The 22,811-nt window shown below is 47.3% G+C and overlaps 1 protein-coding gene and 1 pseudogene across 1 annotated transcript; one reads left to right on the forward strand and one right to left on the reverse strand.

The window, feature by feature from the left end:
• Window positions 1–22,811, reverse strand: part of LOC149349450 (uncharacterized) — a 508,176-nt pseudogene that overhangs the window by 213,863 nt on the left and 271,502 nt on the right.
• On the forward strand, window positions 19,102–20,465 carry LOC149349453 (uncharacterized). Its single transcript, XM_089581165.1, has one exon. It carries the CDS (start codon window positions 19,102–19,104, stop codon window positions 19,933–19,935), a length of 834 nt encoding a protein of 277 aa, XP_089437291.1. The 3' UTR covers window positions 19,936–20,465.

Below are 22,811 nucleotides of genomic sequence, written 5' to 3' on the forward strand. Positions count from 1 at the left end.
AGTTATCTCCCTCATGCATACCTAGAGCTGTGTGTAATAACTTCTATCTTCATGACGTTTCCACTGACGACATAAGCTCTATTGTCGGTAACATGGCAGTAAACAAAGCAGATGGTCTTGGTGGCATACAGACACGCGTAATCAAAGACAAAATCGATATCCTTGGTCCTTACATAAGCCATTTGTTCAATCACTCCATAAAATAATTGTTACCCGGACATACTCAAAGTTGCTAAAGTAGTACCTATATATAGAGATGGAGATCCAAACCAACCAGGTAGTTACAGACCAATATCTGTACTGAGTGTGCTAAACACACTCTTCGAAAAGCTAATTGCGCAACAGGTTAAAAAATATCTTAACGAAAATAATATTATTGCACCTCAGCAACATGGTTTTGTTGAAAATAGATCAACTTCCACCGCTGTTTTAACGTTATCACAAACCCTTAATTCCGCCAGGCATAAAATTCACATAGCTGTAGTTGTTTTCCTAGACATTAAAAAGGCATTTGACACGGTCTGTCATCCCATCTTCTTGCAGAAATTAGAAAGCTATGGCTTTGCAGAGAGCTCGCTGAAATTTTTTCATAGCCACTTATCTTCACGGAAACAAAGGGTAATTATTAATGATTTTACGTCGGGTATTAAAAATATATCTTTCGGCGTGCCACAAGGCTCTGTTATGGGTCCCATTTTGTTTTCACTGTATATAAATGATCTTCCACAGGCACTTCACTCTTCCCAATTAATAATGTACGCAGATGACGCCGCCCTGATAGTTACTGATGAATCTCTTCCGGAAATTCAAACAACAATAATGAGTGAACTGCAAATCCTGTCTTCCTGGTTGTTAGAAAATCGCCTAACCTTGAATGTAGCCAAAACTAAGTACGTCATTTTTCACTCTAGGTACAAGGCAACCAACAACTCAATTACGCTTTCTCTAGGTAGCTCGTTAATACAACCAGTCTCGTCTATCAAATACCTGGGAGTTATTTTTGATTGTCATTTACATTGGAAAGAACAAATTGGCTTTCGGATGCCACGTGCTCATTAAGGCAAAACATTATTTTCCGTACGATGTATTACGCTCCCTATACTATTCCTTCTGCCATTCACATATCAGTTACTGTTGTGAATCTTGGGGCCAAACATATAAAACCTACTTGTCATCTTTATTTCGTCTCCAGAAACGGGCACTGAACGCGATAAGATCTGATTCAGAACACTTTAGGAGCAACATTTTTTATGCTAATCAAGTACTATCGTTCCCATCCATGCTTAACTATAAAATCTCGCTCTTGATAAACAGTATAATAAACACTAGCTCTCCCCTTCCGCTAAGCCTTTTTGCCCTACCTTCCCGTAATACAAGACAAGGATCCAATTGTAAATTTAACCTTCCAAAATGTAGCAATGTATATGGTGAACGCCGGATAGAGTTCAATGGAGCAAAAATATGGAACGGATTGCCCATCGATGTAAAAGTAGCCAGAAATTTTAAAATGACTTGTAAACTGCATTTCAAGTCTAATCAAATTTTGCCTGAGACTCTTGTTTTGTGAATTCTTGACACCTCATTTTTCTTGGTGCTTGGTTTTGGTATGTTTTTTCATTGTATTCTGTGTAATCTTTTTTTATTTTTGTGTTTTTTGTATTTTTATTCTTGGTATTCTTTGTATTGTTCTTACAGTCTCCTATCTTATTCTTGTTTTTTGCTGCATGTTTTTTGTAACCTGCACTATTGTGTATAACATGATTAACTTTTCAGTCTTCTGCGCTCTGTGACTGAACTGCAAGTAATTTTTGTATTGGACCGGCCACTAGCTTTGTAGCTATCGGTCCAAACAGTGTTTGTGTATATCACCTGTTGTCGCAGTAAAGTTTCTGTTATAAAAAAAAAGATGCACTCCTCGTAAGCTCGGACAGTATTGATCGGTACAAAAATATTCTTGAAGATAAAATGACCGATCCCACTCTCAAAATGCTGACGGAAGACACAGACAGGTATACGTTACGGAAGTGTACATTTTGTCCTCAAAGTTCGTTCCACACGCACATAAGGTAGCTTTGCATTTTCCTTCCGCATATTCGAAACAGTACGCGAACCTCCTTTGCACCAACTTACGCTATCTTCTTTGGCTGCCTGCACACGACATACGAAGTTGTCGCTCCTAAAAACCCCATGCTTGCTCCGTGGCACTGAATATTCGCACGCACCCCCGTCATACTTCTTCACCTCTTGTTTTTATTCAACGGATATGCTATTCAGCCTTACCTTGTCTGACGACCTTCATCAGTAACTCAATGAAGAGCAGTAAAGCGACCTTAATGATGATATTTTTGTGATGAGGCAACGAGCTATGTGCCCACCAATTCTAATTAGTGCGCAGGTTTCTGTAAACAATGTACCCTCGAGGTATTCGTAATGACGCGAAAGTGTTCGGGCCGAACCTTGTTTACAGAAGCTCGGGATTAAGTAAAAAGTGCCTAATTAGCGGATATCGGAAGCTGAGTGGCGTAGACATTGCCAGCGCTCGCATGGCCTGCGACAGCTCAAGTGCGAAAGGACGGCAGGAAGCGAGCGGAGAAATTTGATGCGGTTATCGCAGTGTTGGACCCAGCTCACGGGTCGTCGATGAAATTCCACTGCTCATTGCTTGGTGGCGCCCAAATATGTGAGAGGAAAGGCGCTTAATTAACAGAAAAAGACGGAAAGAAAATATGGCGCAAGGGTGTGGCTCATTAAGCTCTGCTCGTAATTTAATCTTTGTCGTAAAGCCCGTTGGCTTAATTACGGGCGATATCACGGTCGTAATCCTTTTCACGATAATTAGAACTGGTCGCGCTATGCAGCGTGTTCGTTGCTGCGATTGCACGACGCTTCGCTACGAGCATGCATGTCCGCTTGGTCGTTTTGTTTTCGCACTTGCCATTTATCCTTTCTTTTTCCTCATTTGGAAAAAAAAAAAGACGCCAAAATTTGGATGGACAGGAAGGTGCAGTCGGAATGTTCTTTTGGTTCTTCTGCAAGGATTCGCGTACTGCCTGAGGAGTGCTACGCCAACAATAGCTCAACCTAAAGCATTGCTCGACTTCTGCGTCCGTAGCTGTTTCGCATCGTTGAAGTAGAACACTTCGAACCATACGGCAGCATGACCCGCTAGTTCGAGCACGGTGCGGGCATCTAAGGTGAACTCTTGCTTTTCGAGGTGAATGAGCGAGTGCTTTTCGATATGCTATCCTTTGATAAGCTCCAGAGGCCAACGCGCCAGTTGCTTCGGGCGTCTCGGAGCTCAGGCCGCCCTGGGACAAGTGGGATCTTTATCATCATTGCTATTCACGCGCAAGACTTCGCACGAGCCAGAGAGCAACAGCGGAGTGCCTCATCATCCCTAATTGCAAATATTGCGCGTTTCGGTTATTACTGCATCGCTGCATATGGCTGCACATTAACTGCATCCACAGGCGCCTTGGCCTCGGAACTCCTCCGATCAATCGTCCGCTACACGTGTGCTGCGTAGGTTCTTTAAAAAATTGTCCCCCCTCTGCTACTTGGTCAGCTAACTGCGGCATTCAAGGAGCTTTTTTTTTCTTCAAATATAGGCCAATTCAGGAACGAAAACTAAGTCAAATTTTCCTTTAATGAAATGCGTCTCCATAGATCTTACGTTTGCAAAAGCTGTGACAACTAAATGCGTCCAGTAACTCCAAGAAAACGCGCGCAGAACATGTGTGAAATTTAAAATTAGCGAGATCCTGCAGATGAGCGCATAAAAATGGGCCACATTCACTCGTGACAGCCTTTTTTTTTCAGCTCGAGCCACATAGGTCGGACTGTTAGGAGTGTAGTTTTATTTATTCCTTCCCCGCAGCTATTTCACCGACTGGGAAGGATATGAAGAGATCGCGGAAGATCTGAACTCAGAAGACGACGATAACGATGAGATCATTAGCCCAGCGCCGAAGTAGCAAGGACGCGCCTCTGCTACAGTGAACGTTGAAGCGTTTAGTTGTGCTAGTTAGCGGTTCGTTTCTCAATCCATTATTAGAAGCGAAACTGCCGAGGCATACGGGAAACTACAGTTCCAACCGGTGTCCTCTTACCCGTCTAGCAATTCGCTACCATTCATAAATTTAGAATGCTAAAGTGAAATAAAATATAATTTAGTTCAAATACACTATAGTTAGTATGCTTTTCTGCTTACGAAGTGTCAACACGAGAAGAGAAGGCATGTCACGTCAGTGCTTGCGACAGAAGCCTGCTGCTTGCGCTTGCCTGATGGTGTTGAAGCCCAGCAGGGCCCCTGATGGCGCACGATGTGTTCCAATTGATTTTCTGCTGTGTTCACAGCATAATCACTTTTAAGGGTGATTTTCATAAAGAGAGCATGAAAACAACTGTTGACGAAAAGTTTTATGAACAAAACTGGGGCAGCTACAGAGTTTCAAAGCGAAAAGATTCAAATCCAATGTTTACATGCTGATACTGACTAAATTATTTGCATATCTTTTCGTTACGTCGTGGTGTAGAGTTGCTCTAACATGTAAATCATGTCATAAACAGCTTAGAACGCGTTAAGGTTTGTGCGGATGAAAATCTTTTTGCAGTTTTCTTGGTTTGCATTTAGGTGCACCTGGCTTATTTCGAAAAAATAAACTTCATTTCACTTACTCCAAAGAGCGTTTCAGTCTCACATCACTTTCCTCAAAAAATACTTCCACATCCATCCACATCAGTGCACAAGGCGGTTCCAGAGTCAAGGACGCAAAGAGACCTCCTATTAGAAATAAATAATAACGTGTGCAATTCAGCAGAGAACAGCAGTAAAATATAGCCGCAATTTGAAACGACATTTTCAACCAAACTGACCATATGCAAAAAATAATTGCGTTTAGAATTTCGATTTTTCCACTCTAGCGGTTCTTTCTTAGTGGCAAGAAAGTGGCACTGACAGGAAGAGCACTGTGGCGCCTCTCACCAGCGCATACTAAGTCGGATACAACTCAAGAATGAAACGGAAAATGCCCCTCAAAGGAGCCCGTCCAGGCCAATGGGGTAGGCCAGTTGTCCCCCTTCACCGATTATCCCCTTCTCCCCCTTGGCTCATCCCTTTGGGCATGCTAGCCTGAAATCGCAGGGGGTGGCAGATGAATGGGCAATGACCACGCCTTAGTCGGATTAAGCACGGCGTCATGAGAATCGACAGTCGCCGTTGGCCGGAGGGCCTCCTTTGAGGGGCGTCTGCCGCTTCGTTCTTGAGTTGCATCAGACCATAGTGAAAAGCAAGACCTACTGAACTACAGACCTGCACATTTGGCACTGCTCCAGCGCGCATGTTCTAGTTCATACCTTTTGCCGCTAGGAAAAGGCACCTACGGGAAGCGTGGCGCTACATTATACCTGTTGAACAAGATGGCCTCCTCCATCATTTTATTTCAAACAGGTAGTTTCGTCATTTGTCCACGTAATCATTAACATCAATTTATCTATGCTAGGCATGGTGGTGCTGACGAAAACAAAGCGGATAAAAAGAAAGACGTTTTTTATACTCATCCAGAGCGAAAAAAGTCGTTATTGTGGATATTTTTATCGTTGATGTTAAGATAGCAGAAGAAGACGAAACAAATGTATTAAATATCTTGCTCATATTGGCAAACGATGATGATGATGACAGCAGACGAACAGATCAACCGAGCGCCCTCAACGGCAAATAAGCTAACGAAAATTGGCGCACGCTGCTCCATAGGACCCCGCCATATGTGCAGGTCTGTAGTTCAGTAGGTCTTGGTGGAAAGGCCCTGATGCACCTTTCATCGGCGCAGCACTTTCGTTCCAAGGTCATCCTCTCATCTCACCTCCGTTGGTGTGTAAGGGACAAGAAAGGGCGGGACGTCACACTGGGGAGCGGTGGCTTAGGCAACATTCTAGTCCACCATGCTTACGCTGTAGCCTCTCCCCCCCTCATACCCCTTTCCATCCCCCTCCCCCTCCCCCTGGACTACAAGAGTGGTCCCACAACCAAGGGTAATATAACCCGCATCCAGTATCCCCTCCCTAGAATACCCCAAAGTTACTACTTACCTACCTACGGCACGAACTGCTGGAATGGCTGGCGAAAGCTCGTCTTTGAAGCGCCCAAGAGAGAGTTGCTCGCTCATTTTTCGTGGTACGTCTTTAGTGAAAGCGCACCTGCTTCTTCCCGGACCCACAAAATGACTCTAAAAAATGCATAAAGACGAAGCTGCCGGGGAAAAGTAGCGCTATGCCAATAGGAAGTGAAATATATATCGTTCAAAAAGGAGCGTGAGCGCTAGCACCCAGGCTATTCTAGGCAATTAGGCGCCATTTGACGTTCAAAGAATTCCAGGCAGAATCTTTTGTGCGTATTTTATTTCCCAACGTTCGAGCGCAAAATCTAAGCCTCCTTGTGAATCTATGGGCTCGCGAAATACGAGGCGAAATTCTCTCGTTATTTTAATGTGTGACAATTTGGACTGCTTCATTAAAAAGCGTTCTGGGTTGTACTGAAGATTTTGCGTCTATCGGCTCTAAGGGTTCATTAGGAGCATTCGTTAGAGGAACTCAGCACCGAAAACAACATGCTTTTTCCGCCAAATCCCAGCGTTGCATGGGATGTTCAACATAGGCATCTCGGCTTATTTCGCTTTCGTTTGAAATCAGTGTGTGCGTTAGTTGCGCGACATGGAGCATGCTTCCCGAAGGCGCAGGCCACTTTATTGCGCGCCGTCCTGTGCGAGTGTTCTAAGATGTCGCAGAGCTTATAAATTCCTTCTAAGCTAGCGAAAGTTCGCCGCGCGCCTCGCTTACGCTGGGGCCACAAGGAACCAACGTCCCGAAGTGGTTCCAAAAAATAGCACAGATTACATAGAGGCTCTGGTACCGGATAATCTTGGTCTCTTTATCGCGCAACCGGATACGACTGAACTGGTAATTTTTTTTTCTATGATTCGGTTCCCGTCGCAATGCTCGTACCGGAGTCGGGATTGGAAGCCTGAAACCTGAAAACAGGGATAACATCATAAAAACTGCTCCAAAAGCTATGGTTACGCACTTGAAAAGTGGAATGCGACAGCAATAGATTCCACATTTGTCGCAGCTACTGTTGCAACTTCTGTGTTTGTTTGCGCCCGTTTCTTTGCAACTTTGGTCCAACAACCGCCACATTCGAACTGCTATACTAGGATGTATGTACACATACTTGAACACATCCCTCAAGTATCCCTCATGTAATACCCCATTCCTGGGGCATTTGAGGTATTGATAATAAATAAATAAATAAACATTTTTCCTTTCCTTCCTTCCTTCTGAAGTTGGTAAGAATTGGCCACGGTGCCGGCATCCTGTAATACACCGCTGACCAATAACAGCGAACAAAACCGGCTTCTTAAAGCTTCGCTATATCAAACAAGCCAAAGGTATCCAAATTCTTGAGGTTATAATTTCTTCTCGTGATTGGCTTTTTGTTTAGTCAACAAGAAAAGCTTTAACAACGGCGTACTTTTCGTCACGGAGGAATTCTGAAAGGCGGTTCTGAATGTGGCGAAGCTTCACTGCAGACTTGAGTTGGATCCGACTATAGCGGTGCCGACACTTGCGTGTAACATTTTTTTCTAGTTTTCATTTCGATTTTTATTTAGTTTTCCGTCTAGAGACTAGGTTACTCACAACTCGGTGTGCAGGTTGTGATGACCTCACAAGATCATGTAACTTCCCTCAACTAATCATTATTGCCACCTGCCAAATGGGCAGGAGGCTTACAATCCGGTGGCTAGATTTCCACCTGCCATGGTGGGCAGGTTAAGATGATGGTGCAAGGTGACGTGATTTCTTTCGACCAATCAGCAAATTTCGGTTTTGACAGCGCCGGGGTTTGGGTGTGACGACAACTCCAATTCTAACGCACTGAAACGATGAGCGAGCGAATCGCGTGGCACGTGTGCTGATACCTAACAAAGAACGCGTCTGCTATGAATTGTCGAGAGCAAAAGTAGTATGCCCCACGCGGCGTGCGCCGGAGCAGCGCAAAACTTACGCAAAACTGCATCGCAACGCCATCTACAGGCGGCATCTGGGATCGAAACACATTCAGCAAAAACGCTGATACGAGACGAACGTCACCACATGACCACACTTCTCCGCTAGCTAGCTGGAGGGCACGCTGGAGGGGCGTCCTTCGCTGTCGCAACCGGACGGACCTCCTCCGAAGCTGGGAAAAGACTCGTCCTCTATTGGCGAGATGTTTGCCGCCGTGTGCAGCAACGCCTTAAAGGTTATCCCCGCAAATACGAGGTCCATAAAAGGAGCAGGTGTGTCAGTTGAGTCTCCAACCTTAAATGCGGACGTGATGGGGATGGATTACTGAGCGTTGGTAGACTCCACCGGTGCTGCTGCTGGCGGCCTGCCTCGTTCCCCGATTTCGAAGGCAAGTTTCTGGCTATATGGCCACTCTGTCCATAATTAAAGCCACGCACAGGTCCCCATACTTCTTGCTACGACGCTCGGCGGGTCCCAGAGGCACCTCGACCATCCAGCCGTGCAGAGACCTCCGTGGATGCATTCGGAGCCGGTGAGGGCTTTTGCGGCGATACCCCACAGATCGCCGGGGGTTTTGTACCAGCCCTACACAGCTCTTACCGGTTGGGATCCAGGGCACAATCCGATATTTCTATCGGCATCTGCTCGTTCTTGAACTGACCTGCCATGGGAGGGATCTCATCCTTTATCGCTGCGATACCGCTTCGGGCACGTGTAGTCTCCAGGCACTCCTCAGTCGGCAGTGGGAGCCGACATTTACGGGCCTCTGGAATGTGAGCATGGACTGGGCGTGCTCAGTACCAAGCTCGGTCAAATTTCTTCATCAGCAGCCTCTCAAGCCAAGCGAAATGGTGAGGTGGCTCTGTCGGGTGACGCGTTCCACTCGCTACGAAGTAGGAGCTCCTGGATCTGCATATTCATACACTTCTTGCATCGTACGCGCGAACTCTCTAGGGTTTGTGTCCGCAGCTCCAGTTCTCGTGGTATATAAGTTGTACTCGTACGGAAGGAATTCCTCCCTGAACAATGTCGAAAATCAGTCATGCTGCCTGTTGTGTGGCCGACCAACTGGTTGCACAGGGCAGCTTGATCAACGAGTGCCACAGGGAGAAGTCGTCACAGAATCTCGCTCTCTCTCTCAGGTCACTCGCTGGATTGTACCTGAGCATGGCCAGTCGAAAGTCATTGGCGCTCTTGTCACTGTAGGCACTGGAAGTCTGCATCGGCACTTCGATTTATTTATTTATTTATTTATTTATTTATTTATTTAATCATTTATTTATTTATTTATTTATTTATTTAAGGACTAAATAAGCAGAAAATACACTACTGCTGGAGTCCTTATTTCATGACCCCAGTGGCCTTGGCTGCCGCTTTTGCCAGGGATACCAGTCCCCACCTGGGTAGCCAGGTCAGAGCTGGAGAGGATGGCCTCCCACTGCTACTCGAAGTGATATGTCGTTATGTCAGGGGGTTTTGGCCTGATACAGCCCCATGTCACATGGTACAGTGTCAAGTTGTTGTCGCACCACAAGTATTTGGGGAAACTTAGGTTCACAAAGTGAACAATGGAGGGGAAAGCTTCAGGGTGCTAGGAAGGTTTCGACAAGAGCACTTGTCATCGTCTCAGCCCCAGAAGAAGAGGAGTCCTCAAGTCGAAACGTTGGCAGGCACCCTAAACCTTTCCCTTCCCTTGCTCACTTCGTGATTGTCAAGAATCATCTGCCTAACCTCTCTCTACCATGGAAAAATTATGTGGTATTTATGAAGGTATGGGAAGGCGTTTGTAATCGTCGCCAGTCTCTAGACTCTTGCGCATTTACCTTGCGGTGTGTGGGTGTGCGTGTGGGGGGGAGGGGGAATAGGCTTTTCTTTGTGTTCGGAGAAATTATAGGCGTTCTCCGTAGTTTGAGGGGAGCGAGGTCGGGGAGCTAAATTGTCCACCGCCTCGATTCCCTCCAGCCCCTTGTGTCAAATGGTCCACGTAATTTGATGCTTACGATAGAGTTTAAGGTTTGGTCGTTAGCAAGATTTCGTGCCACAGTCTTTGGAAGTCTGCCATACAGGAAGAGCCAACTCGTCGACTGGGAGTAGGTGATGATTTTGAGTTCTCTGCCAGTGGCATCTCGGCGGTGGATGCCAAGGGCGATGGCTGCTGTTTCCGCTATGGTAAGTGTGCATAGGAGAGAGGCGCTGATGATCTCTTGGAAGTTGAACTCCAGCACCACTGCAGCTACATGTGTCGAGTTTAGGTAGAGCGCAGCGTGTACGCAGACAGCGTTCGCAGCGTGTCTGATGGGCCGGCGGAGGTGGTCCACTCTGGCTGTTCTGAGGCCGATGAGGATGTGTTCCTCCATGTTCTTTCGGAGTGGTACAACGGACATACAGTGCGCTCTTCAGCCATCTGGCGTGGTGCGCGTGCCGCATTTGCGGGCGTAGATAGAGCAGGGTCAAATGGCCGGCTTGTCTGTGGCGTGATAAAATGCAGCCTTCGCGAACTGGCGGTAGCTTGTGGTGCAGCTCGGTTCCTCCCCGAGCAAGGTGCGATGTGTTACCCTCAGCTGATGCGTTTCAGCTGATGCGTTACCCTCATCGCTGAAACGAACCTCTCTTCGCCCGCTGAATTGCGGCAAGCTGGCTGCTTAGAATTGAACAATCAGCGCAAGTATCCAATAAAGCTTTAACGTGGCGACCATCAAGTATCACATGTGTGCCCAACGAAAGCCGCTGAGGCTCCGGAGGCGGTGACATTCACAGGTGTCGTCTGCAGGCCGTTCAACCGATAATTTGTCGGCGTTGCGATGTAACGGCGTCAATGCGTTACAGTAATAGGTGACCGCGGACCTCGTAACAGTCGATGCGTCGTCATGTAGTGTCAGCGTCGACGTGTAGGAGTGATCGGTGACCGCAGATCTCGTAACCATCGATGCGTTGTCATGTCATGTTAGCATCGACGTGTAGGAGTGGTCAGTGACCGCAGACCTCGTAACCGTCGATGCATCATGCAGTGCCAGCGTCGACGTGTAGGAGTGACACGCGACCGCGGACCTCGTAACCATTGATGCGTCCTCATGTAGTGCCAGCGTCAACGTGTAGGAGTAATCGGTGACCGCGGACCTCGTAACCATCGATGCGTCGTCATGTAGTGTCAGCGTCGACGTGTAGGAGTGATCAGTGACCGCGGACCTCGTAACCGTCGATGCGTCATGCAGTGCCAGCGTCGGCGTGTAGGAGTGACAGGCGACCGCGGACCTCGTAACCATCGATGCGTCGTCATGTAGTGTCAGCGTCGACGTGTAGGAGTGATCAGTGACCGCGGACCTCGTAACCGTCGATGCGTCATGCAGTGCCAGCGTCGACGTGTAGGAGTGACAGGCGACCGCGGACCTCGTAACCATTGATGCGTCCTCATGTAGTGCCACCGTCGACGTGTAGGAGTGATCGGTGACCACGAACCTCGTAACCATCGATGCGTCATGTAGTGCCAGCGTCGACGTGTAGGAGTGACAGGCGACCGCGGACCTCGCAACCATCAACGCGTCGTTATGTAGTGTCAGCGTCGACGTGTAGGAGTAATCAGTGTAGGAGCGAAAGTATAAAGGGCATCGGTCGGGGGTGCACCACACGTCAGCTTTCCGCGCAGACGGTCGGGGATCTTCTAAGAACTGCAGCAAGGGCGCAGGCGGCCGCGGCACCTCAATAGGAGCCGGAACGAAGGACGCCAAAGCGGGAGCAGGGCACCGCACGGCTTAAGCGTAAGTAAGATGACGACATTCAGGCGAGACAGGTGAAGGGGATAGGCGAGGGTCATCGGTGGGCAAGGGCGGCCGGAGCGCTTGCTGCACCTCCGTTCGGATGACGCTCGCATTGGAGCTGGGAGCCGTGGTAGGTGCACCGTGCAGCTGTCGGACTTCGTCGCGCACAATCGAAAGGAAAAGACAGCGGCGTCGGTGCCGTGCGATGGGAACTCGCCTGCAAGGAAGGCGGCGGCCACAGTACGATCGTACGCGGACGCTCTTTGCTGAAGCCCCTTCTCAATGGTGAAAGACTCCGTGAGAAACTCGAGGGCAGTTTTGGGGGGGATTTAAACAAGGTCACCAAAAGCTGCCCTTTGACGACACGCATGAGGTGGTGCAGCGTTTTGTCCTTGGACATGGTAGGGTCAGCGCTCTTGAAGAGGCGCGCCATGTCTTCAACACACGCTGCAACATTCTCATTTGGGAGTTGAACGCGAGATTGCAGACCGCGTTCTGCCCGTTCACGACGATCCGAGCTGCCGTAAGTATCTAGGAGACGGCGCCGGAACTCACTCCAGGAAGGCAGCAGCTACTCTTCGTGGTTTTTGTACTGGTTGAACGCGGCAACTCTCTCGTAGGGCTACCAGTCTTCCACGTCTTCGAAGGTGTCGCCGTGGAAGGGCTTCGGGATAAAGGGGTTCTGGAGCGTGAAGTAGGTGGTGGTCGCTCCAGGCAATAGGGCGGTCGCGCCAGGCATTAGGGTGGCGCCGAGTCACTCGTGGACGTACCCGATGGTGAATTAAGCTCAGGTGGTGAGCCTCGTAGCCTGCGGCTGGCACGGTGAACTGGCATGCCCACGGCTATAGGGCTGGAACTCCTGCAACTGTCTGGGTACAGGACACAAGATCCCAACTCCATCAGATTTGACACGGTGTTGGTGACAACAAATTGGCGGGACAGCTTGACAGCACAGAAACAGACCGGACATCTTGGCAGCACGTCCTTCTCGAGGGGAGGTGGCGAACTTCAACGTCTTTCCGTTCAAGCGCCACAAGCGTCAACGTCCTTCATCCTGAGCACTACCTTACATTGACCTGGCTCTGATGTGAAAGCATTGACAGCTCTCGCGTGCACACCCGCTCTACGCTATTAGTGATGACAGCTATTATGATAATCCTGTCCTTAAGGCCAGCCTATATGATTAACCGGTTAATCATCTTCAGCAGCCATCATGCCCTGACAATATGCACACTATCTATCCTACCACCCTTCCCACTTCACACCCTTTTCCCCCTCTTCTCCCCCTCCTCGAAGTGAAGACCCTATTTGAACTCTGCCAATGATGAACGCTTTGCCCAGACGAAGACAAGTCATCTTGTCGAAACGCTGGCAAGCACCTTGAGGTTTTCCCCTCCCTTGTTCACTTTGTGATTATCAAGTACCATCTGCCCAACCTCTCTCTACCATGGCCTCCTTTCTAGGGTAGGAGAACCAAGTTATGCTTTGCGTTGTATAAGCACGTGTGTAAAGATAGAGTAGAATTAGTTAACATTATATTATTTGTTCCTTTGCGCTGTACAAGTCAACATGCCCGGATGGTTGACAGCAGACAACAGGCCGCAAGAATGCTTCTTAGGAAACCAGCCGGACCATTACATTCAAGTTTCAATTCTGTAGTGTGATGCATTTCTTATGGTGCATGTGCTCCATATGCCCAGCTTTGATAGCTTGGTAATAAACTAAATTTTTAAGTATACTGATCATCATTTCATTTATGAAAGCTGTGTGGCAACGTTTCAACGGTTGTAGACCATCTACAGACGCTCTATAGACAATGATCTACTAAACGTTTAGTAGACAGAGGTCTGTAGACTGTCTATAGACGAAGGTCTATAGATATGCCACGCATAAATTGATGGATTGTCTATAGACGTGTGTCTACCGGACCAGTAGAAGTTTGTCTATAGACTGTAAATAGACATGTGTCTACTAGGCTCAGTAGACACTTGTCTATAGACAAACGTCTACTAAAAGTGTATCGCCAAAAGTCTTTAGATTGTCTATTGACTAGTCTGTAGGACATTCTACAGACTTCACTGGCAAGTCTATGAACAGTCTCTAGACTGTGTAAAGAATTTTTTCTTAGGGCTATAGAATCTATGAAAAACATGTAAAATGCAGTTTTGAAGTGAAACATTAGAAAATGTTAAACGAACAAGAAACGAATAAAAACCGTCACGATCAGCACAGTACGATAGAGTCTAAGAAATGAACTTACAAAAACCAGTGTTAGAAAAGAACGAACACAGCGTTTAGCAGCGCTAAAATGAAAGCTTTGCTTGCTCATTGGTTATTCGTCAGTCATATCGAACACTGTACTCTAGCTTCACGCGTCTCATCTCGCCAACTTTCCCGCCCATTTCAAGCACTCCTAATCGGTAAGAACGTACAAGGGCTGCGTGAAATTTACGTGCCTAAATGCACGCGTTTGTCCGAGAGTGACTGAAATCGGAACTAAACTTTCGTGAACAATGGCGCGGAAAGTTGGGCAAGTTGGATAACGTTCATGATGTAAAAAATAGCGCACAGGGAACACAAGGGACGGAAAATAAACGACGCAGACAAGCGCTAGCGCTTGTCTGCGTCGTTTACTTTCCGTCCCTTGTGTTCCCTGTGCGCTATTTTTTACATCGTGAACAATGGACACAATTTTTGACACCTGGGCGAAAGGATTATAGTCGGATACAAATCAAGAACGAAGCGGCCGATGCTCCTGAAAGGAGGCGCCAGTAGTGTCTACCGATTTTCATGATGCCGCGGTTAATCCGATTAAGCCATGGCTGTTCCCAATTCATTTAAACACAAAAACAACATTCTTTCTGAAAACAAAGTACGTGTAAGGTAGAGAGAGCCATAACTAAAATACAGGCATCGCCGCCACAGACAAGGAAGAATCGGTCGACGCCACTGGCTGGAGGGGCTCCTTCTTGAGTGGCATCCGACTGTGGTACACGAGTAGAAGGCGCGCACTTGAATGCAAATTTTAACAAGCAGCAGAATGACTTATTAGCAGAGTGAACGTAAATTTCGTTTCAAGCTCGAGGAAAACGTCATGTACACGCTTGCGCAGCTCTCCCAAAGCCAAGGGAGCAAACAGAGAGCGCACTTGCGGACACTGCCTGCCGCAAATGTCTGTTTCGTCAAACGGAATAAAGCATTAAAGTTCGCTTCGCGCTCGGCAAAGTTTCAAAGAACAGCAGTCAACTGGCTCGGTGAAAACACGGTCGCACATCACAAGGTTGTTTATATGAAAACGCTGCTTCGCGTCGTGAATCGCAAAGTCCTACTTCTTGCGCTAGCAATAGGGTATGCTGTATCAGCTCAGAAATTGAGAACTGTAAACAATTAGTTTCTTCCTATAACTCGTGCTATCTCGGTTTCATCCAACCAGTTAACGTTGTCGCCCGCCGTAGCTGCGCTCTTACTTGCTGCCAACTGGGAGCGGAGAAGGAAACCTATTCAGCGCTCCGCTGCTAATTCCTTCCGACGAACAGGCTGAAAGCGCGCACAATTACTCTCCAGCCATCAGCAAAATTTTCTCTAGCCTCAAGCGACGCGCACGCTTTAAAATATTCGCATACGCGAGTTGGTTTCGAAGACAGCGTCGCTTGGAGCAGTGTAGGCATGCTACGTTTTTTTCCAACACCCCGCGTCGATACCGACTGTAGCGCCACCTTTGCTTACAAGCACAACGCTTGTCTATCGCCCTTTTCGATAAGGGCTCCCTGGGCGTAGAAAGGTAGAAAGAGCCAGAACTGAAATACAGGCGTCGCCGCCACAGGCCACAGGCCTGATGATGAAATAGGAGAAGAGGAAGCACAGGTCTCCGAGTCTCACCGCGCATGACGGTTACGTGTTTGATCGGTACTAAGCATACTAGTTTTGATGTATTAAAGCGAAAGCTGTACTACCTTAGCGGCGCCGATTCCGCTGTGTCTTTACGAATGACCTTGAACAGTAAGAGCGGAGCTGCGTAAGTAGCCACGTGACGTACCACGTGGCTCGCAGCAGCTGCATCCGCTCGCCCCGCCTATCCAGTATCTCGCTTTGGACGAAGCAAGTCAGCCGGAGCCGACGTCCTCGAGAGTGGGTACTTGCTGACGTCGGGCCCAGCCTGATCATCCGGTCGACATTGCCAACCGTGCGAGGGATTTTGCAATCGATATGGAGCGTAAACGCGCTAAACGGGCAGCCGAAACCGATCTGGAGCTTCGCGTAGAAGACAGCAACGAGCCTTAGAAGCAGCCGCCGCGGAGACTGGTAAGCCGCTGGAAGTGAGTTCTCGCAGCGCGGAACGCACAGCGAACCATGAGGTGCGTCTGTCAGACTCTGCTTCGGCCACGAGAACCTTCGAAAGTGACTTCAAGTGTAATCCGCTTGGATTTGTGCGGGAAATCTGTGCACGCTTATGGCATAAGAAGGACTTGTCACCGGTGAGTAGTTCGATGTACTGAACACAAGAGGTGGCCTTCCCCGAATGAACTTCCGAGATTGTGAGTTAAGCTAATGTGTATTCTAAGTGAAGAGGTTCGCTAGCGAAAGATAAGGTGCCTATATACAGTGTCAGTCACGGATATCGCTATCGGCGTAACAGCCAGCCTAGACATAGGTCTTCATGTCTGCATGTCTAGCCAGCCGTAACCACAGCTAGACCGAGGCTTAACCAGGTGACGACAAAGCTGTCGCTTGTAGAACCAGGGTTAGCTGAGCTAAACTGCAGCCATTGTTGGGGGGGACTGACCTCTTACTTGTCTAGGATCGTGATGCTTTTTGCAGTCAATAGCATGTAATTAGACGCTGAAATTAACTCTGAAAATTACCTTGGAGTAATTATATTTGCATTAAAATTATATTGACTAAATATTTACGTGAAACCAAATTAATTTCGACGAAGTACTGCAACATTAATAGCCAGTGCCGTCCTTTCCAAAAGACACTTCTTTTTACCGTGCACAGCGCTCACTGAAAGTGTCATTCGCTCAAGGGAAGTGCACTTCGTGAAACGGCTACTTAACTTGCCCGTCTGACAGCGGTATTAGGCACCCTAGTGCAGAAAAACATTCTTCTCTTTGAAAGGAGGTTCACGGAAGAAGCCGATGTGTTAGAAACCATTTTTAAAGCGTTTTATATCGACAATTATGTCGATATATTGACAATTATCGACAATTAGCCAAGCATTCACGTAATGCAATGGCATGCGATACAGCCGAAGAATGCATCTCAGTAGATGCTGCTACCTTAATTTCATTCATGCGCGTCTATTAGAACGTCGTCCATGAACGACGGCTTATTTAGAGCATTGCTCTTTCATCGGTTTTCTGTGTTTTGCGAAAACTTGGTCGCAAAATCGGCTTCAGAAAAACTAGTGGGAAGTGAGTTTGTCCAATATGCTTAGCACATAAACACTTCTGCGCCTCTCGTTCCAACTAGCTGTTTGCAGTGATGTTTCATGCATGCTGGAACCGAAAATTCCCGCAGTCCCAAAAATCCCCTATTTCAAGCCCTTTTTTTCCTGCAGCAGATGGAAGTCTCCGTCAATTTGAAAAAGTCAGGCAACTTCGGTTGTTAAAATTCTCTGAAACTCTATGAAAATTCTCTTTTCGCTAAATTTTGCTTCTCATACTTCTTGAAGAAGAGAAATTCCCCGAATGGAAAACATAACAGCGGTCAAAGCAGTAGTATTCTTATATTCTGAGTTTTGCGGAGAGAGACAGCTTACACCGGTTTGCCTGAGAGGTCATTATCTGGCCCGCTGCCCTTCAGGGGGAAGGGAAGAACAAAGAATATTGATGACGATGGGGAGAGAAGAGAGATGCGAATATATATGCGCGCCTAATCACAACCGCGAAATCGAGACCCGTCTTGCGCAAGAAACGAAGCAGCGCACGGATTGCGAAAACAAAACTGAGGAAGCCAATTTTATTATGCCTGTCATGTGAGAAGTGTGGAATGTAAATGCACGTTAATTTTGCGATCCTTGTGCCGCATGCCTTCCGGCCACCTTTAGCAGCAGTCCTTATTAAAGCCGCACTCGGCGATCAGCTTCAAGGCTCGTGGCTCCGGGTCAGAGCCACTGTTCCAATCGAGCAGAGCGCAAGCAGCGGAAGCGGTCGTCACTCTCGAGACACGTGGACGAAAGCATTCTGAGAGCCTCAACTGCCCGTCGTGCAACGTATAGTCTTCCACAATCCAATCAAGTAGGCGGAGGTCGAAAGTGGAGGCGCTTTCTCAGCCGTTCCAGGTCAACCCCTGCCACTTCGACTTACGTCGCCTCGTCATCACGGCTTGCGTCGCTTCCTCCGCAGCGCAGGCGCTTCCCAGTGCTTCCCGCCGGTAGAAACGCAGCGATGCGCGAGGTTCCGTCATTTCATAACGCCGCGCGTCCCAGAAATTCTTGTCAGAAGGTGGCAGCTTATTTCGTTTCTCAGCTAGGGTATTGGCAGGGTCTCCGGAGTCATTCCTTATTGAGGAACTTCTTGGAAAGGAGCCTCGGCCATCTCCTTACGCCTCACTTCCACGAGGGCAACAAGTCGCCTTTGCAGAGTGGCGGCAGACGCTTTCATCAGAACGGCGATATAATAAACCAACGAAGATAAAACTGTCTGGAGAGGCTGCCTCAGATTCTCGTTCATGCATTCGCTGCGCTGCACGTGACGAAACATGTGGTTCTCGCCTATCGGCTCGACTCCAGGGAAGGGCGGCGATGCAGAGACAGAGGGCGGTGCAGTGATCTTTACGCTTGTGTCCTGCGCACTGTGTGGCTATTGTGTGCACCGTGGCCATTTGTTCGAAGCGTTCCAAGCCTATAAACAGGCGTAAACGCATTGGCCCGAGCGCACATCGCTGCCTAATAAGAAACGCATTGGTTGAAGGGAATTAAGCCCGTCACGCGTGCATGGCCCAAACCAACAGCTTTGTCGCTGGGTCGCGTAGCCGAGCTCCAGACGCACAGGGAGCGCCAGATTTGCAAGTTGGATAAGGCGGGGAGAAGATAAGACGAAATCCAACGTTTTCGTCTGCTTTGCATCATGCGAAGTCTGCGACAACCTGCTTCAACTCGCAAAAAGGCGTGATTTCTTCATCGGAATGCATCGCGAAGACCAAACTGATAGGACTGCGCAACTGGACACCACTACTGCATGCGCATCGCACGCCATCATCGACTACGTCACCAGTCACAGCACATAAAAGAGAAGCTTCTGCCCGGTTCGCGACCAGTGGGCACGGCGGAGGCGTTGGAACCATGCGGCTAACAAATCCGTTCCTGTTTTTTGTCCAGGTAAGAGACAAACAGCCTGTTTACTCTTACCGCAGTGACAATGTGTGCCTACTGCTTCTGCCGTGCCCACGGCCGTTAGTTACCCTCCTTACAGCAATGTATCATTGTTTTGTTGACGTGCTTGCTATGTGTGGTGACGTAGAACCAAACCCAGGTCCTTCGACACAGGAAATGCTGCAAACAATAATGGAAGATCTTAAACAGCTGAAACAAAATACAAGCTCTACTAACACGAGACTGTCTGCTATCGAAAAGAAGCTAGACGATAGTTCCTCAACAGTTACTGACTACACCTCTAAAGTAGAAACACTGGAAAAAACTGTCGACAGTCTACTTATGAAAGTAGACGACCTAGAGAATAGAAGCAGGCGGAACAACCTAATTGTGTTTGGCGTTAAGGAAACCGAGGATGAAACGCCCCAAGACCTTGAGAACATGGTCTGCAAGGATGTTCTTCTGGACCGGTTGAAAATTTCGGATGTGGCTATTGAGCGTATCCACAGAATAGGGAAGCCAGCTGAGGACAAATGCAGACCAGTTATCTTTAAGCTAGTTGACGGGAGGGTCAAAGAGAGAATTCTGAAAAGCTGTAGAAATCTGAAAAACTCAGGCTATAGTATATCCGAGGACTTCTCCCCTCGCGTTCAGTCAATACGAAAGAAGCTCTGGGAAAGTGCGAAAGAGCAAAGGTTGAAAGAAGAGAAGGTCATGCTCAAGTTTGACAAAATTAAAATAAACGGCAAACTGTATCGATGGGACGACGCCCGCAATGAAAGAGTTCCCTGCGCTCCAAAGTGATGGTCTGTTTCCAAACTCGTGTCCGCACAAAGTAACACACAGAGCTCAGGAGCACTAAGAACACAGACATCCTTGAATTCCTTTTCCGTGCTTAACATTAATGCTAGAAGCATAGTAAATAAATTCGACGAACTTGAAAGCCTCCTCTTCACACACGATCCTGACGCTGCTGTTCTGACAGAAACATGGCTTCATGATGCAATTCCGAATGATGCAGTTATCACATCCGATCAATACGAAATCGTTCGTCGCGACCGCACTTCAAGAGGGGGCGGTGTCGCTATTCTGATAAAGAAAGGCATTGACTATACGCTGATACCGCATCACACCAACACTGAAATGGTTTGGGTTGTTCTCCGTCTTCTTCAGCTTAGTCTTTTAATAGGTGTTATTTATCGACCACCGAATGCTGATACTTCTGTACTGGACAACTTGCACGACTTTTTAAATGAACATACAAAGCGCTATAGCCATGTTATCGTATGCGGCGATTTTAACTTGCCAAACATCAACTGGGATTCTCTGTGCGATCAAACTTTGTGTGCTAACTCGGATGCTTTGCTCAGCATTGCTTTCGACTATAACTTAAACCAGGTTGTTCAGAAACCTACGCGCATTACAGAAAATACCAGTTCTCTTCTTGACCTAGTATTTATATCGGACCCTGTTAGTCAATTGGGCTTTTCGACAGATGTCATTCCCGGAATATCAGACCATGAAGCGGTGCTCTTTAAAAGCGAATTGCTGCGACCAGTAATTGTTCATCAGGCAGGAAAAGTGTTTCGCGACTTCAACAATGCTCAGGATGAAAGCGTTCTAGATCAGCTTGAACTTACGTATGAATCCTTTGCCAAAAAATACACTGATGGGCGTACAAGTGTGAACGACTTGTGGTTAGAATTCAAAAGTACGGTTCATCAATGTATCAACAAGTACGTGCCGCTTAAACATAAGAAGCTGAAAATGGCGTGTCCCTGGATAACACGCGAGATCACACAGTTAAAACGGCGCGTGAAGCGCTTATCAAGGTCAAGCAATAAAGTTGGTGGTGCTTTGCCGGCTCTTCGGGCTGAACTGCGTTCAAAAATAAAATCTTCACGGTACCACTTTTTTAATGTCAAGATGCACAATTTTCTAAAAACTGACCCCCAAAAGTTCTGGAGGCATCTGTCACCAGAAAAGACCCGGTTAACAAACTTCTCCTTAACAACACAGTTGTTACCGACTCCCTCTGCTTAGCGACTGCCTTCAATGAGCACTTTTCTTCTGTATTCCTGAGTAACAGCAACTCAGTCTCCGAATCTCGAACTAGCCATTTCAATCTGCCAGACCTAATTATTAACGAGGAGGGTATTGTTTCGGCTCTATTGGAGTTGAACACAAAAAAAATCCTCTGGACCAGACGATATCCCTAACGCTTTTCTGTACAGATATGCTGAGTGGTGCGCTAAATACCTTTTCATTATTTTTACTGAAAGTCTCAGGACAGGAGAAATTCCAAACGATTGGAAAACAGCAAAGGTGGTACCCATTCACAAATCAGGAGACAAGCTTTGCGTGAAGAATTACAGGCCAATTTCTTTGTTATGTACGTCCAGTAAGGTATTAGAACATTTTATTTTCAAGCACATAAGTTCATTCCTAGAGGGAAGCGGTTTTTTTATTGAAAGCCAGCATGGGTTTCGGCAAGGCTTGTCGACCGTGACGCAGCTTACTCATATTACAAATGAAATTATGATGTCGCTAGACAATAATGGACAGGTAGATTTAATTTTCATTGACTTCGAAAAAGCGTTTGACCGGGTATCGCATGGCAATCTTTTGTTAAAAATAAGGTGGTGGTTAAATAATCGGCAAGTAGTACAATGGTTAGATTCCTACCTTACACAGCGGCATCAGTTTGTTCAGATATCTGAATCTAATTCCACAAAAGCGCCAGTACTTTCAGGAGTTCCCCAGGGCTCAGTCCTTGGGCCGCTTCTCTTCCTTATTTATTTGAACGACCTGTCCTTCAACTCACGCATACGCTGTCGGTTCTTCGCCGACGACTGTGTTATATACCATAGTATCACATCAGTCGAAGACCAGGCACTCCTAACCGACTACTTAACAGCAGTTTCCAGCTGGTGTTGTACTTGGCAAATGGGTATAAACAGTTCAAAATGTGGAAAAATGACAGTAACACGAAAGAAACAACCGCTCCAATGTACATACAAAATCAATGGCCTTCCGATCAATTCAGTGACTCAGGTGAAATATCTTGGGGTAACCATGACATCCAACCTGAACTGGAGCGTACACATCCAGTCCATTGTCTCAGCAGCGTCCAAAAAACTTCGGTTTTTAAAGCACCGCCTAAAGCATTGCACGAGCAAACCTAAACTGACAGCATACACATCACTTGTGCGTCCAGTGCTCGAATACGCCGACGCTGTATGGGATCCGCCCACAAAAACGGATATAAAAATTCTTGAAGGCGTCCAGAGGAAAGCACTCCGGTTTGTTTACCACGCTTATGGTCGGCAGGTCTCGGTATCTGATTTGCTCAACAGATCTGGGCTTCCCACGCTTGAATCCCGTCGAAAGCAGCACCAACTAAAAATGTTGTTCAATATCATACATAATAAAACAAAACTGAATTTTCAGAGTTACATGCAATACAACACAACACGCCCCACCCGTAACAAACACGAACGGACTATCTTGATGCCACGATGCCGAACAAAAGCATATTCTTGTTCCTTCTTTCCACGCACCATTTCCGAATGGAACCGACTGCCAAGCGATATCACCAACCTGGTATCTTCAGAATCTTTTTTGTCTGCTGTTTCGGCTCATGTATCGCAGTAGCGCGTCTAGTACACAGTGTATTTCGA

Source organism: Amblyomma mixtum, chromosome 3 (assembly GCF_055824585.1).
Source record: "Amblyomma mixtum isolate Tamu chromosome 3, ASM5582458v1, whole genome shotgun sequence".
Taxonomy (NCBI): Eukaryota; Metazoa; Arthropoda; class Arachnida; order Ixodida; family Ixodidae; genus Amblyomma; species Amblyomma mixtum.

What these genes read in the sequence shown, in the direction of transcription:
- LOC149349453 (XM_089581165.1), top strand. Translation starts at nt 19,102, where the DNA reads ATGCGGCTAACAAATCCGTTCCTGTTTTTTGTCCAGGTAAGAGACAAA.